The 15,638-nt window shown below is 42.3% G+C and overlaps 3 protein-coding genes across 5 annotated transcripts in view; 1 reads left to right on the top strand and 2 right to left on the bottom strand.

Annotated features, from left to right (window-relative positions):
- Nucleotides 1–664: 664 nt before the first annotated feature.
- Nucleotides 665–3,463, top strand: cplane2 (ciliogenesis and planar polarity effector 2). 2 transcript variants are annotated; one of them, XM_020598109.1, is made up of 5 exons: nt 665–1,015; nt 1,563–1,715; nt 1,823–1,947; nt 2,071–2,210; nt 2,490–3,463. In XM_020598109.1, the coding sequence occupies exons 1-5, from the start codon at nt 904–906 to the stop codon at nt 2,716–2,718; spliced, it is 759 nt and encodes a 252-aa protein (XP_020453765.1). In that variant the 5' UTR covers nt 665–903; the 3' UTR covers nt 2,719–3,463. The 2 variants fall into 2 exon arrangements, with proteins under 2 accessions (XP_020453765.1, XP_020453766.1); XM_020598110.1 differs by having other exon boundaries at nt 666–1,015; nt 2,496–3,463.
- A 137-nt stretch (nt 3,464–3,600) lies between these two features.
- LOC109959023 (rho guanine nucleotide exchange factor 19) lies at nt 3,601–6,982 on the bottom strand. Its single transcript, XM_020598077.1, has 12 exons — nt 6,580–6,982; nt 6,337–6,498; nt 6,196–6,260; nt 5,811–6,100; nt 5,267–5,427; nt 5,039–5,191; nt 4,835–4,964; nt 4,699–4,767; nt 4,530–4,622; nt 4,277–4,425; nt 3,960–4,124; nt 3,601–3,873 (listed from the first exon to the last, which is right to left on the bottom strand). The coding sequence occupies exons 1-12, from the start codon at nt 6,810–6,812 to the stop codon at nt 3,828–3,830; spliced, it is 1,716 nt and encodes a 571-aa protein (XP_020453733.1). The 5' UTR covers nt 6,813–6,982; the 3' UTR covers nt 3,601–3,827.
- A 921-nt stretch (nt 6,983–7,903) lies between these two features.
- Nucleotides 7,904–15,638, bottom strand: part of ddi2 (DNA-damage inducible protein 2) — a 19,587-nt gene continuing 11,852 nt past the window's right edge. The window contains exons 4-12 of one of the 2 annotated variants that reach the window (XM_020598057.1): nt 15,409–15,535; nt 15,213–15,376; nt 14,989–15,115; nt 14,599–14,726; nt 13,589–13,717; nt 13,346–13,449; nt 13,011–13,203; nt 10,149–10,642; nt 7,904–10,002 (exon numbers count right to left, since the gene is read on the bottom strand). In XM_020598057.1, coding sequence (XP_020453713.1) covers nt 8,995–10,002; nt 10,149–10,642; nt 13,011–13,203; nt 13,346–13,449; nt 13,589–13,717; nt 14,599–14,726; nt 14,989–15,115; nt 15,213–15,376; nt 15,409–15,535 — 2,474 coding nt within the window. In that variant the 3' untranslated portion in view covers nt 7,904–8,994. The other variant, XM_020598059.1, reaches the window with a different exon arrangement.

The raw sequence follows: 15,638 nt of genomic DNA, 5'->3' as shown, positions 1-15,638 counted from the left end.
TAATATTAACTACAAAACAGCACAGATGCTGTTTTGGAAGGACTGTCAGAGCTCACATGGCGTTTAGTGCATAATCTTCCCTTATTTTCTCTCTGCATTTCAAATAAAATACAAATTCGTCTCGACTTCGTTAATGATTTTTCCATACGTAATATCAGCACTACACCAGCCAGTGACACGCATTTGAAACACTAGAGTTTAGTGACCTCTAGCTGCGGACAGAAGAATCAATGCATCATTCGAGTACTCTCGGAAATATGACAAGCTCTATATTTTTAAGTGTAATTTTCTGTGATACTATTGTTACCTCAACGCGACATTTAAGGCCAAACAGGAGCGTATGGCAAAGGAAACTGTAAACAAACGGTGAAATAAATTCACACAACATTTATTCATGGATCAAGTGACGTTGTAATAGCATGTCTGATGCTATACATGTATACCTCTCGTGCATACATTTGGCGTAGAGGGGACCATTTGTTTCTATAAAAGGTAATTAGCTAACTGGCGATGGTTCAAATGGTTACAAAAAAATCACTTATCGCTGTATTTTCGCAATTCTCAGAGACTACTGTATTCACATGGGTATTGAGTCCGTTGTTCGACTTATTTTTGAAGAACCTGAAGGCAACGCAACAAAAAAATTAAGGAAGTGACGACAGCGGTTGTTAAGGAAGGTTTTTATTTACGGAAGTTATCAGATGGTTGCAGTTTTAGGACTGAAAATAAGATTTACCGAGAAAGACTGCTGTTAATAAAACGCGTTATGTTCGGCAAAACTGGCTATAATATGTTGATACTAACAGCACTTTCAAACGCCGTCTACTGCTGCTACAAGAACCCGACTGGCTTGGACCAAACGGACCTCTGTTAGATTCTGTTCCCCTAGTTAGCTTCAACAACATGGCACCAGTTCCCTCTCCTGGATCAATCATAGTGGCTGACTGGCATCGATGTAAAGACAGCAAAGAATATTTCAGCAAGATTCTTCACCGGAAAAGACGCAAAAACTTCGGTATGCAAATAACCCTATCCTTTTGGTACGACTTCCGCTGTTTGTTTTCTAAATTACTATACAACCTAATTTATACTGTGGTGTAATATACCCAAGTACATTTACTCAAGTACTGTAGCCTACTTTAGTACAATTTTGAGTGCAGTATTTTGTTTTTAATGTCCTTTATACATTTTGCACATTTCGGTGATACTATATATATTGAACTTTTTTACTCAACAGAAAAGGTTGATAAACCCTGCAATATACAAGCTTTCATTAAAAATGTTTGCATGCAAATACAGTAGATTCTTTAACCAGAGACTATTTTCGAAGCCAAAAAAGGCTTAATGGTTGATTATTCCGTGTGATACAACAACCCTGTATATGGGAAGACTGACTTTCATCAGCTCTGCTGTTGGTTCAATAACTTCCTGGTAGTAAAACTTCTGAGATTTTAAAAGACAGCTAAATAAAGAAAAGTATAAGAATCTGCAACTAAGCATAGTACTGACTGAAATGCAGATGATTTGTGTAAAACTTTTTTTCTTTTTTTTTTTTAAAACAGGCCTACTGGAGTCTCCAGTGATGCCTCCACATCTAGCTGTGGACACAGTTCATTACAAGATCTTCATTTCAGGAAAAAGTGGGGTTGGAAAAACATCCCTTGCTGCACGTCTTGCAGGGCAAAATATTCCTAACATGCACTATGATACTACAGGTAGGTCCCTGAATGAATCATAGTTATTCAGCTGAAGGTTTAATTATAGGACTAAAAGCATTAAAGTTTTTAAATGGTCATAAAAATAATGTCTTCGTCCATTAAAGGTATTGAGACGACAGTGGTGTATTGGCCAGTAAAGCTGAGAGAAAGTGGCAGAGTGCTTTTCTTTCGTCTGCAGCTGTGGGACTGTGGAGAGAACGCCTTGCGTAGATTTGACCATTTGCTTCCAGTATGTATGGACTACATTTTCAAGAATTAACTCGTTGTGATAAACTAATGTGAACAAAAGAACCACGCTCACATTGTTCAAGAACAAACATCACACTATTTATCGCTGTTCCTTCTTTCTCAGGCCTGTAAGGAGCAGGTGGATGCTGTTCTCTTCCTGTTCTCCTTCACCGATAGGACATCCTTTGATGATTTGTCAAATCAAATTGCTAAGTGGACTGAGCCAGCTGTGGGTCGTGTTGTGAAACTGGTAGTTGGCACCAAGTATCCTTTTGTGTTCAGCCAAGGTATTACTCTGAATCTCCAACCAACATTTAAGTAAACACTACCCTGAGCCCCTCTGTGTGTATTAAAGTTCAATCAAATCAAAAAGTTTTGCCACCAATTCATTCAGTATACATAATGACAAAATTCTGTCACCTCTTGGGGGGGGCCTCAAAAGTAAGAATATGTAGATTAAACCTGCTCATCACTTCGCAAATGAGTACCAGCTCCATTAAAAAAAAATAAAAAAAATAATGAAGTATTGGTCCTTAATGTTGGATTGAGATTTGATCTCTTCATGCACCATGATGTGGCAGAGAGAGACGTGAAGGACTTCCAGGAGAGAGAGCGCTTGCCTGTGCTGCGTATGGGTGGTGAGGTCAGCGACAGGCTGGGTGATGTCGCCCCCCTCCTCAACTGCCTGGCAGAGCAGTTGTGGCATCAGGACTGCCTTGCAGCCGCATTGGCCAGCCACCACTCACAGCAGGAGGCAGTGACTCTAGTTTAACGCTGAACATGAAAGAGCACATTTCAAGGAGACTCCAGCAGAGGTCACCCCAGGGTGTCTGCATTGAGCAGCTGGTCTGGGCTAAGAAGCATTAGCTGGAGGTGGCTGCTGGTGAAATTGACTTTCAAATGCTATAAGACAGACTTCCTTAAACTCCCGTCTTCTGGTAGTGGGGTGATTTAGCAATATCAGGATGTTAGACCAGACCATGTGGTTGTATTAAATTGGATAAAGTTAAAATGCCATCAGTTCAGTCTTAAAGACTCTGAAAAAGTATTGCATAAGAGGAGGAACCGAAGCCTGCACGCTCCCACAAAAATCCTTTTATTTAGGCCAAACCTCTACAAGTACTTTCAGACCAATACATTTTTATATATAAATAAAACAGCACCAGGTGTGAAACTCCTCCCACAGCAACAAACCAAATGATTTAATTTATCATACCTAAATATTTCAGTTCACAGTATTAAAGAAACCATAATCACCTGCATATGATACATTAATGTATGCCAGTCTGATATTGATGCACATTTCAGGTTTGATTACAAGTTCAAAGTATTTGATGAAGACCACGTCAAAATATGGTGGATGGGACTGAATTAAAGGATTTTTGTAGGAGCATTTAATCAGCGTGCTGCTTTAAAATTCCTTTAGTATTGTCATGTGCCTGTGCCAACAGTATTGTGTTCCGTCTTGGGTGCTTATTATCTGAAAGCACCAGTACTCCAAAAAAAAAAAAAAAAAACACAAAAAAAGTCAGTTTAGAGGTATAGGTTTCAGTATTTTAAAGTGGAGTAGCTCAGGGCCTGTTATTTTAATACCACCTTCTCTTAGTTTGTTGCATGAGGCTGATGTGATAAGGGCAGAAAATAAGACATGCTGTTTAAAAAGCCAGTATTTAATACAAGATAAAAAGTTATTGCCCATCAATAAAACATATCCCCTTACTTGCTGTGTTTGTGCTTAGTTCAGTGCTTTGTGTGTCATATATTGCCATGACCAAGAACATCAAGTGTAGTCAAGTTACACGTCTTAAGGGTGAACAAGTTAACAAAGTTGAAATATCAAAATGCATACATTAACGTGCAAGTTAAAACATCAAGCTCCCATCACTGTTTACAGGACAGTGCTTTCATCCATGTCTCTTTATCTGACCTACAATTAAAAACAAAAACAGCAGTCAGACTAGCTGCTAAAGGGGCTTTACTAGCAGCCATTACAATTTAGACGTCTGCTTTTACCTTGTATATGGAGCAAGTATCACAGCAGTTGGATGTCCCGTCTGACTTTGAGAGAGGCGTAGCAGGAAGGAGTCAGGAGGCAGGCCCAGGACTCCAGTCTTCAGCTGCTCAGTGTGCACATGTTTGGGGAATTCAGCATGATCCACAACTTTGAACCGCTGATCCCTGAATATGAGACAGAACAAGTTAGAACATTGTCTTTCAGCTTGTCAGACTGCAGAAGCAGCTTGATTACTTATTAGAAAATCTAGCATTGCTTTTTGAAAGTAAAGATAGCAATCGTCTCATTTTGCAGTAATCAAGTACATGTCAGATACTTTTTTGTGGAGATGATCAAGAGGTCATTGAAGAGGTGGAGGTAGACACCAATAGATGACATTCTGGAGTTGGAAGTGCTCTCCGCAGTCAGCTGTCTCATGGGCCCCTGGTGCACCAGAAATCGCCCGCTTACGACCAGAGGGACTGACTGGATGAGGAGGCAGTCTGTTAGAATTTTCTGCCATGTGGTGGTTACATAACAGACAAGTCTGCATTAAAATCTTAGTGAGGGGGAAAATAAAAAGTTGCCACCTTAACTTTGCTGAAATCCAGCAGCATTTTCAGGCAGACCAGCTCCTCCATTTGTTTCATCTTTTGGACTCCTTTGTCACATTCAGTCACAATCTGATGAGTGGGAAATAATGCAATCTGTCTCAACATGAATGCACAGGTATGAATAGTTGAAGGTAAACAGCATTACCTTGTGAACTGCTTCTATTGCCTTTTCAAGATTTGAAACCAAGTCCGATTCAGTCAGTTTCAGGATGCCCTGAAATGAAAACAAAACCTTTAGCTGGCTTCCACATAAAAACTTCAACTCCACAAAAGACGCCTACCTCCAATAGAAGCTTAATACGAGTTATTCTCTGGAACGGAAGGACAAGGAATGACTTCAGGCTCTGTCTTTGACACACTGGGTCTTTCTCAAGTTTCTTGAGTGAGCACACAAAGTCTCGGTTCTGCTGCCTTGAAAAAGATATGTGACAGTATGGTTTGAGGTGTCGTGGTGTGAGGTTATGAAGTAGAGAACAGACACTTACAGCAGCTGTTTGAGAAGGGCCTCCTGGTACATCATATTAGTCACATATGGCACATACAGAGGGTGAAACTTTGGGCAGTGCTGCAGCACGATGTCTCCAACTTGAGATATTAGCACACTTTCTGCCAGTCGCATTTCCAGATCCCTGAAAAACCTGGAAGAGACAGGGTAGCAGCTCAGCAGAAACATCAGGTCTACAACACATTTGGAATATAGGTAAATCCCTCACTTTTCACTGGCTGCCATCACATAACTGATGTTAGAGAACAAAGTGTGATGCTCCCTTTGAGACAAGGTCTGTTTCAGTGCCTTCGATGCATAGAAATGACTGATGGCAACCTCAAGACTTCTCAAGTACGATGCCTCTGAGCCGATCAACTCAAACATAGCCTTCAGAAGAACAAAATGAGACAGAACAAAGATTTTTACTTTTTTTTTTTTCCTCCTTGACCCACAACTGCTTTTTATGGGATCAAATGGATGCACAGGTTGAATGCGCCAGACAGAGCATTAACATCAGAAAGCACGAGGAAACCAAGTCTTGTCGTGGGATTTGCTGAAGATTAAAACCCACACATATATAATACAAACAGACTTGTCCTTTAATACACAAGTACAGCCTATAAAACTGTACTTGGGAGATTAATATGAACATTTCATGCCAACACTACTGCTATTGTAGGTGTAATACGTCACTTGGTTTCAAATTAGATAACACGGCTTTGTTGACTGCAGTGCATCAACCATCATGTCTGAAGTGTAAAGCATTCTACCTCCTGAAGGCGGATCTCTTTGGGGGTCAATCTGCTCAGGATCCCAGATGCCTTCACCTCATCTAGATTTTGCCAGAGGGTACATGGAGTTACCCTGATAGGCTGAGGTGGAGGCGATGATAAAGTTGCTTCAGGAGACGTTAGCTGAAAGGATGGAGTATCAAAATGGAAATGAGGGCTAAGGCAGGACTGCAGATACTGGGGTGATATCAGCTCAGTCACAAAACTTGTGTTAAGTCTGCGTAGATCAACTTTCATTGCCTGCAGACAGTAGTCTTGATACAGTGGGACTGCAAAGCAAAGGGAAAAAGAGAAACAAGGCTCTTTACACTGATCTAAATGCTACAATATTTAGTGAATGACAAGCCCAAAGGAGAATACTTACAAAAATGAAAGTACTTTGACTGGAATGATACAGTCGGCACTTCCTCCTCAACTGGATCTGCTCCCCTGGGTTGAATAAGCAAGACACAATTAACTTAAAAGAAAATCTTGTGCTAAAGTAGAAACACGTAGCTCTTCTTACCCCTCTACACTTAAATCCTGATCATCTAATGGAGACAAGGGTGGATTTTTTTCCTCAAGCCTGGACGATGAGGTTAACTTGGGCATCGAGTGCATTCTCCCCACATCCAAAGTGCCCTTCGAAGCCAGTGACCTGATGGCTGAAGCTATGTCTCTGGGAGGCCTAGAACAGGACAAATATCTTACTGCTATAATCCTGTGTTTAAAAAAAACAAAACAAAAAAAGTTAACCATGTGGTTTTACCTGCAATCCCCAGGCTGGTTTATGGAGGAACTGCTCTCTTCATGGACTCCAGAGTTCTGTGCAATGCTGTTTTGCAGGAGAGAAAACCCCAATGAACCCTGCTCTGTTGTCTCTGTGGTTGGACTTTGTGAGAGCAAATTATTCTCATGATGACTTCTTGCCAAGTAAAGATTAGTGACAACGCTACGGCAAAAACTGGGGCTGTTCTCTTTGCTGCAGTCAAACTGAGCCATTTTAACCTGGAGCAATACTCCCACACAACACTGCCCTAACACTTTTATTTTAAAATTCTACCCAAAGTACAATTCTGAACCAGCTATTCTACTGCAACATCCTTCCTCTGCTCCTCTGAGTCATTTAAATGGGCTCAGTTGAAGTCTTGAGTTTTTAGCAGCAATCACAACAACTAGAACCAGGTGTGATTTTTCTGACACTGGCTCACACAAGTAAATCCCAATGTTCTCAATTGCATCCACATTTTCCTCACTTGCTTGCCTTGCCCCACCCACATAATGCAAGGAAAGGATGCAAGGTCAGTTGTGAGGAGAGAGACATCGAGGAAACACGCAAATAGTCCTTTAAGGCATCTTCGATCCATGCCAGACTGGAATGACTTCCGGGTTGACCGAGGTTCTAAGAATGATTAATTAAGGCAATTGGGATTTACCCAAGGTTTCAGAAAGGTCACTGTTACAGGAACACACATCTCAAGATTCTGCACTGGCCTCTAATAATGATACAGATAAGGAATTTGAAGCCATAAGCAGAGGCCAGCCTACTGTGTTTAAATTTTATGTTTCCCTCTTCTCTTGTGGTGGCACGAAGGAGGTGAAATCATAATGAGAAAGTGATACGGGGAAAGCAGAGACAGGAATGTTAATACATTTCTTATAGTGATGCCCAGCAATAATAAAAATTTGAGTTCAAAATGCGTTATGTTCAATATTAAATGTGACTACACCACTAGGCCCAGTGGAATGGGCCCACAGCCTCAGGCTTGTACTGAGTTTCTGTTGTGAAAAAGTGTCAAAAAAAGGAGGGAAATGCTGAATTAGTTTCTTCTATGACAGAAAGGTGACATTAAGGCTGCAACAAACCGTTATCTTCATCACTAATATATATGCAATTAATTGTCTAAAAAATCTGAACATACCGAAAAATGCCCATCACACTTTCCTGGAGTCCCGATTTAAAAAAAAAAAAAAAATCAGTTATTCATTTTTCTGAGGAAAATTAACAAATCATCAGATTGGAATAGCTGGTACCATCAAACGTTGTGGCATTTTGAATTATGACTTGCATAAAAAAAGACTTACGACTCACATAGAAAACAAATACTAGTTCAATTTTATTTGCAATTTAAAATTTCATACAAGATAAAAGTAAATAATTCAATCTGCCTGAACATTGGTGATATATGACTGAAATAAAGCCATTAAAATCCTTGATATATGACATACTGACTAAACATCTGACAGCTGTGAGTGGTTGTATTCTAACATAACAAAAATGAAAAATGTTTAAGCTATAAACATGGTGATGATTTGACACAAATGATTTTTTTTAAACATATCTGCACATGGCAAAACTTTCAAACTGTGGAGAATCACGCGTACAGTACAAGATACCTTCGGAAATACACAAGTGTATTCAAAAAAATGCCATCTATGATCATACTTCAACATGCGCACACTTGTCGCTCAGTTGATATTTATGTATGATAATGTCTGTTAGTTTAGAGGTTTCCACTTATCTGTAGAAACGATTTGTAAACCTGATCAATAATGATCAACCCTTCTAAGCTTTTACCACAACTGGAGTCTGATCTGAAAACTGAAAGGGCTAAAAACGTAAAACCAACATGTTGCTTTGTTCTCTTACTGGTTTTAATGTCCAAGTTTGTGCTGAATGATCTGAAGCTCACCACATGGGGCTAATTCTATAAGTTGTAGTGAGGTGACTCCATTCTATTGCACAAATTAAAGGCTTACATAATGATGGTTTTATGAGATATCATTAGGGGAAAGTATAACAATGTTCTGTGGTTCAAGAATCAATCGTTCTTTGGGGATTTAATATATCGTTGCAGAGCAAAAAACAAAACAAAAAAAACAAAAAAACAAAACAAAACAAAACAAAAAAAACAAGAAATCCAATCTATCACACCAAATCTCTAAAAACCAGTGAGATGGGTGGGCACCCAAAACATCTGCATGCAAACATGCCTTTCATATCTGTTATATCCAGAAAAGTTTTGTTTGTTCTTCCATATTCTGTATGACAAACCATGAGACAGCGTGTCCCTTTGTTTATTATATGTGCTCCCTGCTAAAAAGGGACTGAGATCAGTAACAAGGTATAAATAAGACAGATGCTGAGTTGGGAGGCTGGGGACTCGCATGACTGATGACAAGTCTAGGTGGGCACAGTGATACTGCGGGCTAATAGTGCCAGCAGAGCTAGCTCCACAATCCCGTGGGCTTGTTCCAGTGCCTCTGCAGCCTCCCTGGCAGAAAAGCCTGCTGCCTGGATTCTCTGGATGTGCTCAGCTGGAAACTGTTCAATAAAGGGATGTGGGGAAGAGATAAGAGGGGCTGGAGGTGTAGGCTGGGGAGCCTGAGTGAGAGCAGGGACAGCTGAAGATGAGATGTTAGAGACTTCCACAGGCGAGCCCACAGCTAGTGACAAAGGGCTGAGAAAAGTGTGCTCAGTCTGGAGGTCAACAGTGTCTGGGTTGTTTGTGCCAGAGTCACATCCAACTGCAACCCCTCTCCCCTGCTGCCCCTCAGGAGGTTCCCTGAACTCCAGGTCCCCTGCAGGATCAGGAGGAGCCTCTGGCTCAGGCTGAGAACTGCTGATGTTATTTGTTTCTTCCTGCCCACATGTATCTGCCCTCCTGTCTGCCGAGCCATCTGAATGCTGTGGTGGCCCTTGTCCCTCCACAGTCTCTGCTGTATCACTTCCCAATTGCTCATCATGGCCAGAAAGGACATGTACAAGACACTTTGATGGCCCCTCATCAGACACAGCAGCACCATGGTTTGCTTTGGCATTGCTTGGTTCTGCACCAGCTGTAATGGCAGTGGAGGGGGAAGGCTGGGTGTTTTCAGGCATTGGGGTGCATGGCTCAAAGGCCACTTCATCTGTGTCTTGTCTGAAGGGATGTGAGGGGGAGCACGACGTGCTGCGGCTTTGGGACTGAGCACGGCTGTTGGATACCAGCAGCTCGTGGAGCTCCTTCAGAGCAGCTGCCAGCGAGGGGATGCTGTCAGAGCTGGAGCAGTGTTCCCCTTCAGGCTGGTCCCTCTCAGAGTTCACTACACCGTGGAGAGTAGCCGGGGACCCCATTTCAACAGAGTCAGGCTTGCTGGGAGCACTCGGACAGGCTCCTGTGCTATCAGCTGCGATAGACTCTGTCGTCTCCTGTTCCATGGGTTGAACAGGGGAGAGTACATCTGGGTGGGAGACCATGGGGGATTAGCGGGGGCCCCCATTTCAACAGAGTCAGGCTTGCTGGGAGCACTCGGACAGGCTCCTGTGCTATCAGCTGCGATAGACTCTGTCGTCTCCTGTTCCATGGGTTGAACAGGGGAGAGTTCCTCTGGGTGGGAGACCATGGAGCCATTCACTACCTCAGATGATTCAACACCACTTGCTGTGGCTGTAGAAAGTCCCTCATCCTCTGGATAGTGGGATAGTATAGTCGTGCCTGCATGAGGGGTACATGTAGGGAGGACATCTGTTGAGGGACTGGGTTCAGGGGGCACTTTGGAGTCGCTATGGAGAGGCAGAGGGTGAGGGTGGACCTGATCAGATGTGGAACCAGCATCATCTGCTGTGGACAAAGGCCAAGGAAGCTCCAGGTTGCCAGGTTGGTCCAGGCACTGCCCTGTTGCTGAGGCCTGCTCCATAGCGGCCGGGGCAGACTGAGAGCGATCCAGGGTCTGGGTCTGACCAGAGGAAGGCCTCTGGGAAGGGGAAGCGGATGAGGACATTTGGTCTAAGGTTCTGGGTAATGTAAATGATGGGGGCTGTGGTGAGGTAGTTTGTCCATCTGCAGTGTCTATTGTAAGAAAAAATATAACTGGGAATTAAACAGCTGTGTTAATCCCATCCAAATCTGCATTTTCATAACAGCCAACTCAAAACACTAACTTTCTTTGTGAAAATCTTGCAATTCTTGAATACCCATTGCAGTTACATGTATTCAGAATCAACACAAGAATAAATAAACAAAGTACAACAGCAATTAACCAATCCAGCAGCACAATAAGAGCAAAATAAAATAAACAAATAGCAATGGACTTAGCACTGGCAATGGACTTGTGAATTTGCAGTACCTGGTTGGTAGCGACCTCTCCAGCTGTCTCCAAATGCATCAGTGCTGTCCTGCTCAGGGGTTAGGGCACACAACACACACATCATGCAAAGGGACGGAAAAAGTTAGCAGTCACACACAGGGCATGCACCAACCTATCAGCCTTTTCACACGCACAGATGTGAAAAATATCACCCACTAACAACTTGAGCCTACAGCCATACCCTGACAGAGGTCACAGTACAATCACACCGCCTGTCACTTAACCCCAGAATGAGGTCGCATCAGTAGGACATCTGATCAAAATCACATAGCCATAACATAATCAGGACCTTAACTGTCACCTGATTTAGGCCTCTGCTATAATGGAAATGTTTTCTCAGCACCTTTTGTTAGCTTCCCAGTCCCATCTGAATGTTGCAGAAACAGACGGTAAACCACAGTGCATTACATTTTAACGGAGATGGGCAAACAAACCAGATGCACATGACCTATGCAAAATCGGCCATTTCACTAGCACTGTTAAGTTTTTGCTCTTTTACAAGTAGTCTGCGGTGTTTGAAAACACTTCTAATAAAGTACAAATCTCGCCTTTATGTGGCCTGTCTTAGTGGATTTTGTCTTTTTCTCTTCATTCTGGGAAGAAATTTGCTAAATAGTGTCGTCAGACCTTAATACATCCATGCACCGGACAATGGCAGCACTGAAGTGGGTATCCTCCCTGCCCACAGGGGGAGATATTGAGCAAGTTGCTGCTTGGCACACCAAAATGAGGAGAAGATGAACTTAAACTAACATGGGCTAAGGCCGCCTGCTATTGTAATTCACACTGGATGACTAAAATAAAATCAAATCAAAGTTCCACTAGAAAAGTCTCAGTTGACTGACAGTTCTCTCGACTGATAATTCGACTAGTTGACTTTCAGGGGGCAGCCCTAACACAAGCCTTGAAAAGCACTAAAGGGAACCACACGATTATGATTTTGACAATGCTGAATGTTTACTTAAAGAAGCACAACATCTGACTGACATGAGTTAATGCCACCTGCTTTAACATGCATGGGTTAAGCCCTCAGAGTTAAACGGTGCGTCATCAAGGTTGCTTAGTAATGTTCATGGTTTAATCCTTCATAGGTCAATAGTCTGCAGGCATTTTAGTCACTGTTTACGCATATACATGAAAAGTGCATCATGTCTGGCAGGTAACTTGGACCCAGGCAGTTTTCTGGCAGTGTAATTCTAATGTTAATCACTAGCGGCTTTTCCTCTACAACTTCTCTCATTCAAGATATTTTAGTTTACAGTCACAAACTATTTTAATCACAATGTGATTCTTAAAATTATGATTTTTCCTATTGGACATAATTATGATTTTATTTGGCAACCATAATCACAAGAAAAGGTCTTTTTGTAGTGATGCTGTGACATCTTACTGGTTTTTGTGTAATATACTGGCTCATACAAACAACCACCTGCGTTTCTGTTAGCACTAAATGTTCCTTTCACTTTGCTTTTGTAGATGCGGTTCTCCCACTCTTTCACAGATCTATCCGTTCCGCTGTCCAACAGAGAATCGGACTATATTTAACAGTCCACACTGAATTAATGACAGTGAGACATGCTTGGCATTGTTGACTATCACTGATGGCTCCTTCTAGTCAAGTCTTTTTTCCAAAGTAAAGAAGGGCGTTTCTAAACCACCAACATCATACTCTGTCTTATGCCTGCTAATGGAGTATCAGCATCTGTTGTACAATGATACAAGTTGCTAATGAGGTTCTTTCACAAAAACTATGATGCAGAAATACATTTTCAAATCATGAATATTTCCCATTAAGCCTTAGAAGCTTGATCTTATTTACCTTCTTTTAATGTGTTCCCGTAGAGTTGCCTGACAGCTTTCAGTTTCCTGACCTCATCTCATTCTAAACCACATTTAATTTGCTGAGGCAATGACATGAGATGATCATGTGACTCAAAAGTCAGATGTCTGCATAAATGGGGTTGAGAGTAAGAAGCTTTAAGTGGCACATGCAAATGTGAATCTGATCGAGCTGGAAACAGCTCAGTGACAAACAAGCTGAGGTGCAGAGACGAGAGGCTTTCTGCTTACCACTTTCTTGTATTGACCTCTGAAGTGCTTCTGCCAGTTCTCTGTCAGCTATCTCATCTGGGCGGACGTCTTCACGCCCCTCTGCTCCATATGCAAGTCGGGCACAATCTGGCAGCTCTGCTTCAGAGAGGAAGCGAGTTTCGGTGCCGGTAGTGCCTATCACAAGTACGCTCTTCTTCAGGTCAATCGAACACTACCAAAGAAAAAAAGAAGAGAAAAAATGAACCGTGTCATTTTTCTTTCCCGTCTTGTAGTATACAGTGAACAGTATTATGTAACCCATTCCAGTCTGATACTGTACTGCACACTGTGCTCAGATAAAAAGGGGCTCACACCTGGTGTCTCTTCAGCATATCCAGGCCAAGCAGCATGTCCATTGGCTGGTCCTCCAAAATGGAGAAAGAACAAGGAAGGAAGTCCCCCTCTATCTGGACCTGAGCTAGATGAGTGCAACAAGACAACACAGTTTCAGTCATAACTGCAGAGTCACAGAAAAACTTGTCATATCTTAATGTTTTCTGTGAACAACTCTGGACTTGCTTTAGTTAAAGTACAGTGCTGCGCAACCTGACACCAACCCAAGTGCACTCTGCCAATGATCTTTTGGGTGCCCACTCCCTTGGCGATCCCAGCCCAGCGTCGGTCCACCAGTCGCATGATGTTACAGCGCTCAGCGCACGCCTGGCTCATGATGGTCATCTGAGCTCCTAAAAATAAGGAACATCTGGCTCTATAAAATGTGTAATCATAACCAAAAATCAAAAATGCCCTATGCAATGAAGATGGGAACACAATGCTGCATAAATGCAAATAGGGTAACAAGTATATCAGAATACTGTGCTCCAGAACGAGGCTCCTCTTCCATATCTGTTTCCGTAAATGTTTTCTAAAGATTGTGAGGGGAATAAAATCACATACTCAAGCAGGTGAAACTGATCTGTCAGGGTGTGTGGGGTCACCTTTAGGGGCAGGGTGAGGAGTTTGGATATACAAAAAGAGCTCAGATTATAACCTCTGATCTGCTACATTTAAAGGACATAGTTGAGGTGGGTCCAGCATCTGATTAGAATTGCTGCCTTATTGTCAACTGACCTTAGAGTTTTAAAACTACCTTAGCTGCGAGGAGGTGGTTTGAAGAAGAAATCCAACATGCTCATACTTAGTCTGAGAACTCACCTATATTAAAGTTAACAACACCCTTTTTCATGCCAACCCACACCCGCTATATGAACTTAACTGGCTCTAATCATGGTTTTGCTATAAAATTATAATGATGATGGTATATGCAAGACTACAAGCAATTCAGTGACAGTAAAACAAGCCCAAACTGACATCATTTAAGATAAAATTTTGAAATAGTGGGTGAGAAGAAATAAACAAGGGTTTAAGTCTGAATGTCACTGAGGCTGATACAGAAGAGGACAGTGAGGGGCTGCCTGACTGACTGCTTATACAAAGTAGGTATTGGTTGAGGCACTGAAACTAAACCACAATGGTACACTGCACACCGGGATGTTAATATCGCTCTGACTCATTTCCCAAAAAAACACTGTAGCTACAAACGGGATCAATATTTAATTCTCATTACCTGAGTCAACAAAAGCTTTCACAGGGTGGCCATTGACTTTGCAGTTAATGTAGAGCATAACCACTTGTCCAAAGCTTTCTGGGGCCTCTTCCATTGCAATGGTCATGTTTTCTTCCACATTGTGTTGCCTGGAATGTTCGCAAATCCAAAGGAAATAGACTTGAATTAAAAAAAAAATGAAAACATGTTTCATATATGTACAGTAGTGGACATGTTGCCTTCTCTTTTTACTTCCAAAGTACGGTGAAATTCATGAAAATCACAAATAATATCACACTGCATAAGATCTGAGTGGCAAGTGAGACTGAGCCTGTGAAACTGAGGAATATCGCTTGTTGGGTTATGAATATTCACAAATGGGCAACACACTCTGCAGTCTCTCAACCATACCTGATGTCCTCCTCAATCTTTGCTTGGGCTTCCAAATCAAAAGGATCAGCAGTTAGAAGTCTGATCCTCTCTTGCTCTCTCTTGGCTCGATCCTGCTGTTGCTCCTGCAGCACTTTGGTGAAACGCTCTGAAGAAATAGCCGGTTGTACTAATGTTAATGATTCATTTCGAGGTAAAAGGCCATAAACCCAAATCAAGGCATGTGACGGATGTCATTTCTTTACCTAAGTCTCCGCTCAGGAGGGCCTCAGCAAGTGGCAGGTTTCGCTCCTTCAGGAGTGAAAGCTCGTGTGGATTGGATAGCAGCATCTGCTGAAGTAAGGCAGGATCGTCCAGCCCCTGAGGAGAGGAACCCCGGAAGGCCATTGGCGTGGAAGGTTGTGTAGCACGCTGCTGCTGCTGCTGCTAGTTTGGGTGGCCCGCTGCTGCTGCTGCTGCTGCTGCAGTGGCTGCGAAGCCTGTTGTGGTGGCGTTATGGCTCCACGCTGACTGGTTGATGGAGAGGTGCCTGGGACTGTGATGGAACGAAAGTCAATACGGGGCAGACCTACAAGGCAGAGGGGATAAAGAGAGAGCGATTAGCATATGGCACACAAAAACAGATGATACATTAATTTTTTGTCTTTGTGTCTCGATATATATATATATAT

Source organism: Monopterus albus, unplaced genomic scaffold (genome assembly GCF_001952655.1).
Source record: "Monopterus albus unplaced genomic scaffold, M_albus_1.0 scaffold36.1, whole genome shotgun sequence".
NCBI classification, from domain to species: domain Eukaryota; kingdom Metazoa; phylum Chordata; class Actinopteri; order Synbranchiformes; family Synbranchidae; genus Monopterus; species Monopterus albus.
Note: the sequence above shows the minus strand (reverse complement) of the source record. Positions and strands in the feature narration are given on the sequence as shown.

Coding starts and splice junctions, on each gene's coding strand:
- cplane2 (XM_020598109.1), top strand. CDS start 904: ATGGCACCAGTTCCCTCTCCTGGATCAATCATAGTGGCTGACTGGCAT. Junction 1,016..1,562: donor GAAAAGACGCAAAAACTTCG/GTATGCAAATAA, acceptor TTTTTAAAACAG/GCCTACTGGAGTCTCCAGTG. Junction 2,211..2,489: donor AAACTGGTAGTTGGCACCAA/GTATCCTTTTGT, acceptor CCTTAATGTTGG/ATTGAGATTTGATCTCTTCA.
- LOC109959023 (XM_020598077.1), bottom strand. CDS start 6,812: ATGGCTCAGTTTGACTGCAGCAAAGAGAACAGCCCCAGTTTTTGCCGT. Junction 6,261..6,336: donor CAGGATTTAAGTGTAGAGGG/GTAAGAAGAGCT, acceptor TATTCAACCCAG/GGGAGCAGATCCAGTTGAGG. Junction 4,965..5,038: donor GCCCTTCTCAAACAGCTGCT/GTAAGTGTCTGT, acceptor ATCTTTTTCAAG/GCAGCAGAACCGAGACTTTG.